This window comes from Homarus americanus, unplaced genomic scaffold (genome assembly GCF_018991925.1).
Source record: "Homarus americanus isolate GMGI-L3 unplaced genomic scaffold, GMGI_Hamer_2.0 scaffold7626, whole genome shotgun sequence".
NCBI classification, from domain to species: domain Eukaryota; kingdom Metazoa; phylum Arthropoda; class Malacostraca; order Decapoda; family Nephropidae; genus Homarus; species Homarus americanus.
Window position 1 is genome coordinate 18,198,814 of NW_024718273.1, and position 10,602 is coordinate 18,209,415.

At 36.7% G+C, this 10,602-nt stretch overlaps 1 protein-coding gene across 1 annotated transcript in view; it reads left to right on the top strand.

The window, feature by feature from the left end:
• The first annotated feature begins 212 nt into the window (after positions 1 to 212).
• Positions 213 to 10,602, top strand: part of LOC121859514 (E3 ubiquitin-protein ligase MYCBP2-like) — a 162,595-nt gene continuing 152,205 nt past the window's right edge. The window contains exons 1-3 of the mRNA XM_042356373.1: positions 213 to 355; positions 3,960 to 4,204; positions 8,516 to 8,588. Coding sequence (XP_042212307.1) covers positions 4,020 to 4,204; positions 8,516 to 8,588 — 258 coding nt within the window. The 5' untranslated portion in view covers positions 213 to 355; positions 3,960 to 4,019. The remainder of the gene's footprint in view (positions 356 to 3,959; positions 4,205 to 8,515; positions 8,589 to 10,602) is intronic.

Sequence of the window (10,602 nt, forward strand, 5' to 3'; positions counted from 1 at the left end):
ATGGCTTGGCTTTTGACTTCACTCGAATTCAATATGTATAAATATGAATAAATATATATTAATGTAGTATTATACAGTTTTTACTAGTTTATAATAAAATAACTGTTTTGTTTATATTGATATATAATTGGCCAAATATTAGAGTGTAATATGTTAATATGATGATGTGACAGGAATCGAAGGCAGAAATGTCTTCTGCTGAATGACAACACTCGGTGAGGTAAGACTGAGTATTACTGAACTGTCTCTCTGCTGCTACTGTACTCCCCCTTATCAACACGATATTCTTCATGAAAAACTTCAGAAAAATTGCCGAAGACATGAAGGAATAACTTCCAATTGGTCTTTAATATATGTGAGCAAGTATAGAAGAGTTGAGTGTGGTGTTTCATCACATTATTACTATTATACTGTATGTCTCTTACTTCTTGTACCAACACACTACACACAGTTGTCACGTTAATTTACTCATATTATTGGCATGATTTACCTTGGTGGTGTAGTTATGTTACCTTGGCTTAACTATATTTAATGTTCTATAGTATAGCATTTATTGATGTGTTTCTGTTAAGGCGGCTTTACCATAACATATTACAGTACTTTATTATCGTGTCCACTAGCCAGTTGAGTGGTTGGACATTTCACTGTTAAACACTGTTGACAAGTACTGGCTCTTAATAATGTGTGCCAGTGTTTGTCAAGTCTGGTCTTCAGTGGTTGACACTTGGTGGCTTTGTTATGTGAGATTTCTACCTCTGTAAAATATCTCTGTGTGGGAGGCACATTTTTCCCCACAATATCAATAAAACTGAACAAAATGCAAGTGAGACCTAGCAACATGTTTATTTTAAACTACATATACTGTACTTATAATCAACCAGCAATAATTAATTCACCCACCACTTGTAATCCCATATTTTGAGCAAAGAGAAGGAGAATATTCTATTATCTGGGATTTTTGTAAAGTCACTTTTTACAAGCGGACGCTCGGCAATATATGTATATATATATATATATATATATATATATATATATATATATATATATATATATATATATATATATATATATATATATATATATATATATATATATATATATATATATATATATATATATATATATATATATATATATATATATATATCATCATTCTTAATAACTTTCATGCCATACATTTCCTGTGCAAGTGAATAACAGTGAACGTAATAGAACTTGACCTAACCAACCAAAGAAACCTACCTAACCTTACCTATTGGACCCCCTGCCATATTAAACAGAAGGTTTACTTTGTTATCTAGTACCAATGAAAGCAACCTTGTTGAAGCGTCATGGTGTAATTTTATGTTTTTTGTTTTTATATGTGAGAGGACGCCCAGGCTGAGTGGGATTGCACCTGAGTCACACCAACAGTAAGGAGACATGTCACATGTCCCAATAGGACGAAGAGAATGCATTAATTGAGACCGAAAGTGAAAAGGACTTGGGTGTGTATGTTGGCAATAAACTTAAGTTCTTGGGCCATTGTGAGAAGGTGAATCAAGCAACAAAACTAGTAGGTCTTATAAGAAGGTCGTTTAGATATCTGGATGGTACGTCACTCATCATGATCTTCAAGTGTGAGGTGCTTCCCAGTCTGGAGAATTGTCACTATGTCTGGTCCCTGAGGTATGCTTGTGATTGTTAATTGGTTGAAAATATCCAAAGGAGGGCCACCAGGCTGGTGCCTGCTCTATGGAACCTCAGTTACCCAGAGATTGAAACACCTGCAACTACCTAGCATGTACTACAGAGGGGCGCCCTAATCAAAGTGTATAAACATCACGGGTCACCACTCGGTTGAATCTACATACCTGGAGCTGGCAGACGTCTTCCCCACAAGGGGTCACAGCTCAAAGTTGAAGAAGCCGCAGGTCCAGAAAACTGTGAGGACAAATTTTTTCGGAGTGAGAGTTGTGAACTCTTGGAACAATCTCGCAGAGAGTGTTGTGGCTGCACCAAGTGTGAACTCATTCATGACCAGACATGACAGACACTGGAGCAGGTTCAAGTACATTCAGAACCAGTGCATGGCCAGTACTTGCCAACAGTGTGTAACAGAGACGTGACCGACCGCCCGAGCGGCTAACGAGCTGATCAATGGTGAAGAGGATAAAAAAAAGTAAAACAGATGACACATGGTGACTCAGCAGATTTTTTGAAGGAGTATTTACAGTAAATAAAGAAAGTTAAATATCTCGCATGCAAGTAATTTGTGATAGAAATACCTTAAAGAAAAGTGAGAGATGGGCGAGGTCTACCGATAGCAACTATTCATTTGCAAAAATCTCTTGAGAGTCTACTTGCAAATAATACCTTTCATGCCCCAACACCTGTGTCCACACACCTAGCATTTTAAGTACTGTACTTACATCAATCAGGAGTGTCACTATACCATTATCCTACAAGACACCTGTATTGTACTGTAGTGCTTTGTTGAAATGGCAAAAGTCTGACTGAGTCACAGAAGACTACAACATGCAGAAGGTTTGTTCCTTTAACATCAGACATGTCAGTGATGATTCATCTTCATTTCAGTGAAGCACTTGTGGGGTATGAGATTGTTTGGTGTTCACTCAGGATGGGATGGAGAAAGGAAACTCACAATGTGCTCTCTATATACATGTTGTATTGGATGTACAATGCAGCTTGGTGCTGGGAAGGCAGCATGGTTACAAGCGTGATGTAGAGAGAGCTGGTTGGTGAGGACGCGCAGAGAAGAACAGCTTGTGGGTCGCCATGCTCGCCGGCGGGAGAGAGGACCGCCAGGCAGGCGGAGGAGGAGCGAGGGCCGCCACGCAGCGGCGGAGGAAGAGGAGGTGTTGCTGGCTGGTTGGTGTAGGTAGAAAGAGAGAGATCACCACGAGGTCAGGTCTTAAATAGAGGGGGGTTGGCGTGGCTTAATAGTTGACCCCCGCTCCGCTATGTATGGCGGCGCTGGTTGACCTAGACCACGAGGCATACACTGGGGAATTGGTGGGGTCGGCTACTCAGCGACAAACAGCGTTTGTAGGGGAGAAATCCACTACACACTAAAGTCACACAAGCAGTGAAATTATAGGTTGTGTTGGAGGGAGGAGGGGAAGTATGTTTACACCCAATGGGAGTCTCCAGATTTGTCAAATACACTACAATTAAAATAAACTTCCTATCAAAAAACAGTGGAGGAAAAAAGCCAGAGTTAAGGTGTTATGCCCACCCCATAAGACCTTTCTGTCACTAGATTATTTACATCATAGAGAAGATGATAAAAAAGTGGTAATATATACTTTCTTGCAGGTCATTAAGAATGATAAGATTGAATGGTCCAGTATAGTTATGGTCTGTGATTCATCGTGCTCTGTTTATCATGTATAATACAGTAATACTTAAACCAGCTTTTATGGCTAAACTATGCATCTTTTAACAAAGTTGTTTACAGGAAAAAGTGTGCCTTACCCAATGGCTTGGGATAAAATGTGCAAATAAAAAGAAAGAAAAAAGATCACTAGGCTGTACAGTATCAGTATAGCAGATATAAACCATTGGGCAACACATTATATGTGTGATGGGTGGAGCTGGAGGAACTAATTTGACAAATCAACACTAATATCAAGTTCCATTGAGTTTCTTACTCTTACCAGTTGACATTTCTCATTAACTATGGAGCACAGAACACAAAATTGAAGTAATAATTGGAGAGGTAAGACTTTGTTTTCTGACAGTTGCCTACAAACAAGATGGTATTGCACTACACTCTTTGTTGGCATATGTTAAAATATGATTATTTTTTCTTTTAAGTCGGGAACATTTGATAGTTTCTGGTTCGGTTGTACTAAGATATCTATTAGTTTTAGTTAACTGAGAAATGTAAGTCTTTCCATCTTATGTTCACAGTTAATATGATGACTCTTTTCTTTACTTGAATATTCCTATTTCAGACATGCTGAGGTGCATACAGTATAGACTTTTAGAAAAGTGAAAAAATTTTGTGATCAACCATGACCGCAGATGACAAATCTGATGGGTCAGGTTCTTCAGATGGGTCTGCAGCGAGCTATGGAGCATTTGAGAAAATTGTTGCGAAAGAAAATAATGTGCGAGCACGAGTTGGCTTGTACATGAAAGATGGTTTGAAACTTAGGGCGGACTTTCATGCCCTTTACAGAGCTTTACCAGACCTAAGGTATGTACAGAATATAATACTGTCACTGTAACAGATTTAAGATAAGTTGAATATACAGTACTGTAGAAGTGTTCACATTCTGGGGTATGCTGTCTTGTTTCTTGGGCAGTTTTCTGCAGACCTCTTGCATCACCTGGAGAATTTTATTGCTCATTACTGTACTGTTTTCTGTTCTCTTTATATATATATATATATATATATATATATATATATATATATATATATATATATATATATATATATATATATATATATATATATATATATATATATATATATATATATATACAGAAGAAGTCCAAAAATCCGGACTGCTTGGGGATTGGGTCGGTCCGGATTTTCGGATTTTCCGGATTCTGAGGCAGTACTTTTAAAATTCAAATTTCAGGAGAAATAAAGAAGAGATGAACAGGTACATTTTGATAGTTTATTCATTAGCAAATATAGCATGCTGAATTTATCAAATCAAGCAGTTTTAAAGATAAAGCTGTGAATTCAAAAATTTTATTCTTTGCCTTTTTTTACATCATAAATTGTAGACTTTCCAATGTCGTATGTTTCCATTAGATCAGCATTGCTCACACCACGTTCTAGTTTCTTAATTATTTCAAGTTTGTCACTCAATTTCAAAGTGTTCTTCTTTCTCTTCACACAACGAAGTTTATCTACTTTAGGAGCCATTATTATGGGCTTGTACAGTACTCTGTAAATGGAAAGAGTAGGACTCAAAATTACATACGTTGTCACAGTTTGATTGCTCGTTTTAAAGTGGCGACCGCGTGGTCGCTTGTTGTCGCTGTGCAGCTGTGGCGCTCACGCATGCACACAGAGATACCCGTGAATGTTAAAAATCCTTTTGGCTTTGTTCTCCCCCCTAAAAATCCCTGGCCCCCCATGTCCTTATTTACCATATATACCTGTGTGTAGTTCGAGTTTTTAAGACCAAATTATTTGGCAAAAATTGGGGGTCGACCTCTAAACGGGTAATAGTTTCGTTAGGTTGAAAAATATTTACCAGTAACTACCAGTAAACAATGGAAATGACGCACCAACACACCATCAGCTGTGAGTGTCGGTACAGTCGCCAGGGCAGATCTCTTGCGTCATCATAGCAACCCCAAAGTAGCCAAATCCATGGTATGGTATGCACAGGACGATGTAAAACATAAAGTATTCATTTTTTGAAGTTTACTTATAGATACTGTACATAAATTTTTGTTCATTACATTTGAAACATCAATCTTTGTTAATTAAATTTGATACAAAAGAAAACTACGATACCGCATTTTCATTAAAATATTACATCACAAGTATATTTTACCTTAACTGTGACTGAATGAATATATTCTCAGAATTAAATATGGAAATATTATACGAAATGACGCATATTATTACCGTACAGCGGAAAGTGATAGGTTTCGGTGAAAACACGACTTTCGCTGTTCAAGATTTTACGTAATCGCCGAATGGTTTTCAGTTAAAACCTGTACTGTACTCGCATCGTAATACAAATAATACTTATCCCATTACGTATCTTAGTAATCCCACAACTGAAACCATTCAAAAAGCGACATTACGGTAATATCTTTTTTGAACGAAGAAAGCGAAGTCATTGCTGGGCTGCCACTTTCCACTGTACGCATATCATTTCAGCAAAAATATTACATTTCCATGTTCTCAGAAATAAATATAAAATAGCTATAAAAACAATTAATAATATTCTACGTACTTTGCTGGCATCTGCCCTGCTCCCGCCTAAGGTCACCATACCTCCCAACTCGCCTCCTCCGCTTCTCCAGCATCACACACACGCATTGCCGACAACAAACACAAATATTTTGTAATAATTGCACCTCCATTTCCTATGTACAGTACTGAACTGTACTGTGCTGTGCTATTTTACAAACAATAAAACATGGCAAATAGAAAAGCCATTAAAAAAAAAAGAGATAAAAACTTCACTTTACTGTACTGTCACCACCTTCCATAACGGGTAGGAAGTGGGGGCTATCGTGGATTCAGCTACAAGTTTCTCACTGCCGCCAGTGGCTGGTGCAATCTCGGGGATCAAAGAACATGGTGATGGGGAGTTGTCGCTCTTTTCATTCATTTCTTCCATAGACAGCCATGGAGCTTAAACTTATCCATCCTCAAGATGCATTTTCAGGGCACACCATGGAGGGGGTCCATAATTATAGGCCAGGTTTTCAGTGCCTCATAATATTCCTGGTCATCTCCCCCAACTTCCAACGTTATTTCTGATGCTCTTCCTCATCCTCTTTCCTTTCGCTTCTCTTCCTTGCCTGAGCTCCATTAACTCCTGTAGATCCTCGGGTCAGCTCAGTGTCGCTCTCTAATTAGCCCTTTATCTCAAGGTCCTCTGCTATGTCCCGAAGCCTTCAGCAGCCACTTTCCTGATACAGTGCCAGGGTCTTTCTGAACATTTTCATTAAAAATCCATCAAAATCATTCTTGTCATCGTCTTAAGCACCAAACAGTTCTCCTAGCCTTCCTTGAACAGGGCTAGGAGGGCACGTTCGAATCGTTTTCAATTAAAAAATACAGCACATGTATATTTTACCTAACCAGCCTGAATGAATATATTCTCAGTAAATAGTAGTTTTGTTAAAACGGATGTATTTCCCAAATGTAAATAGGATAAAATACATGACTAAAACAAGAGACTTTACCTAACCTTCCGATGTTCAAGATATGTTACTCGTTTTTAGTAGTTTTCGTTAAAATACTCTTATATTAGTGATATTCTCTATTCATACTGCCTGATACATTCACGTGAAATGCATTATTTTTGCAACTACATGATGTCAACACGTTGGTTACAGCGAGACTGACTGAGGAGGGAGAGAGCTATGCGTGTGTAAAGCGTGAGGTTGGCGGAGCGGGCGGTGTCCCGTAGTTCAAAAAGTCACAAGCGAGTTGAATGGGTGCGATTTGAATGTACTTCAATTACTTCAATGTACAGAATATTCCTCGGCGTAAGCAATCCGGCTAGAGTTTGCAAACCAGAATGCTAAACTCATGATGTATATGGGTTGATTGTAATATATATATATATATATATATATATATATATATATATATATATATATATATATATATATATATATATATATATATATATATATATATATATATATATATATATATATATATATATATATATATATATATATATATATATATATATATATATATATATATATATATATATATATATATATATATATATATATATATTTATTTCATATAATAGCACTGGATTTCTACATACAATCAACACCTCAACCTGCCAGATTCAACCACGCCCACAAGCCTATGATCAGACCTGGGAACGCTAATGCTGGACCACCAGTATCCTGGTGTGTGTATATATATATATATATATATATATATATATATATATATATATATATATATATATATATATATATATATATATATATATATATATATTGGTCCTCGTTAACGAGATTTCGTTACTAGTTACTTCCATAAGATTCTTAACCTCGTTAACGAGCAATCCTCGATAACGAGTTTTACTAGCCAACCTGAACATGATTTCGGCATTTGTGTCCACCAGCTGTAGTATTAGTCCGCCAATACAGTAATCGTTCTAGGGCTTAAATTCCTTACCATTTTAGCAAATATCAAGAAGTTTATTCTATTCAATAATTTTAAAAGTTTAATATTAAATTTTTGTTTCATTTTAACAATTATTGAACATAATTGAAGGTAATGAAACTAGTTTTATGTGTGCCATCCAGCCTTCAACACACCATACAGGCTGCCCTTTGTATCTTCTTCAGTGGCGGTAACATCTTGCTTGAGACTCTTCAACTAAATGCTTTTTTCTGTTTTTGCAAGCAAATTATTGGTCATTTTGAAATTTATTTTACATATTGACAATATATAATGCAGTACAGTGTTGATTTAAAGAAAATAATCTTGAATTGCACCAACTAAAATTTTATGGGTGAATGGCACCATGGGGTGACTTCTTCCACCCCAATGCTCTTTCTCCCTTCCACCCCCATTCTAATTCCCATCATCATCATCCAGGAGCCTTTACATACACACCTCAGTAAGTGTCCTTTACCTTTTTTTGTTGAATTTAGGCAATTTTCAGTGAGCTGAACCACTAATTCAAAAACCCATTGAAACAATGGTTTCATTAATCTAGTTTTTCGTTAACGAGCAACCTTCTAGAACGATTGTGCCGCTCACTTAGGGGACCACTGTATATATATATATATAACTTGATGATTATAGCAATGAAATTTTATTCTATAGGAAGAAAAAAGAACGACGGAAGCTTAGAAGGAAAAGCAAATCCAACAGACATCACAAGGATAAAAAGAAAAAGGTTTGTAACACTTGACTCTTTTAGTACAGTAACTACTTATCAGACTCCAAGGTTCAACAAATATGAAGCAGCTCACACGGCAAAGGGGCAGAGTGAGTGCTGGCTGCTGGTATAAAGATCTTAATGACTATCAGGGATTTTTTATATCAGCATTTGCACTTGGAGGAGGGAAGGAGGGAGATAAGACAGAGGTAAGGTGGGGGGTCCAGGGGTCAGTGGTGCTATCCAGACTGAAGATGATGACTTTAAAGCCTTTGTAGAGATTTCATTTGGGTTTATGTTCAATGACATCTAAATCAACATGTTCCTTATACAGTAGCAGTTGACCAAGGTCTATATGTATTGTATTGTATTATACAAGCTGAGGAAATTGAAGCTGTATTGTACAATAATTATTTCTCTTGTTTTCTGATGGGATAATTTACCAATAACATGTAATTATATACTGTACTGTAATTAGAAATTATTCAAATGCTAATTTTTATTATTATTTATTTTAAAAAGAATTTGTGATAAAAAAGAACTTAACATTCTTGTAAGAAAAATTATGTAAAAAAATACAAAGATATGACACTAAGTTTTATACTGTAGTACTGTAGTTGTTGACAGTGGAAGCCATATCCGTTTCCACCTTGGAAAGGGGAGACGTAGTCAGGCTCATTTTGTTACTGTTAAAATGGGTACCTGGTATGATTTTTTTTATTTATTTATTTTTTTACAGAAATATGGCTTGGAGAAGCCAAGTAGAAGATGTACAGTAAGACAGTGTCTCAGGATGTAGAAGAGGAGCCATGTACAGTACAGTACAGTATAAGAGAAGCTTTTAGTAGCAAAAAATAAAATAAAATATCAAGGATGACCTGGCTGTAAAGTACTGTACAGTATGTGTTAATGAGAATTTTTTTTTTTTTACACGGGCATTAGCCCACCCGGGCACAGGTCACTGACCCACGTCAGGGCCTGGGGGGAGAAAATTTAATAATAATTCATAGTAAATAAAATTTATAATAAAACAAAAAAATTGAAAATAAATTAATAATAATAATAATAACACAGTAATAATAATAACACAATAATAATAATAATAATAAATAAATACAAAAATGAAAAAAAAAATAAAATGAAACAGTATATGACTGTTGTGTTGTCAAAGTAAGAGAAACAATTGAGACCCTGCAATTGTGTGTAAATGAGGCAGAAAGTCAGATCATCAACCTGGGGACTTGTCACATATGGCAGCAGGGTCACCATTAGACAACACATTATGCTTCCAATATCTTCCCAGGCGTAGTACCTCCTGTGTGGTAGGCCTTTACCAATTAGGGTGTGCTGTGTTTACAAACTCTTCACCATCTACAACTACATTACCCAGTACCATACAGTATTACCCCAGCACACACACCACATACAACACACACACCACATACAACACACACACACCACATACAACACACACACACAGCATACAACACAACACACACCACATACAACACACACACACCACATACAACACACACACACCACATACAACACACACACACCACATACAACACACACACACCACATGAAGGCCAACACACACCACACAACACACACACCACACAGCAACACACACCACATACACACACACCACATACAACACACACCACATACAACACACACCACAACACACACCATACAACACACACCATACACACACACACCACATACAACACAGACACACCACATACAAGTCATACACACACCACATACAACACAATAATAACCACATAACAACACAATAACTACATACAACACAACCACACAACAACACACACAATCATCAACAACACATACAACACAGTCAACCACATAACAACACACACACCACATACAGCACACACACCATACAACACACACACCACAGCACACACACCATACAGCACACACACCACATACACAGCAATAACACACCACACACAGCACACACCACATACAAACATCAACTACATACAACACAATCAATAACCACATA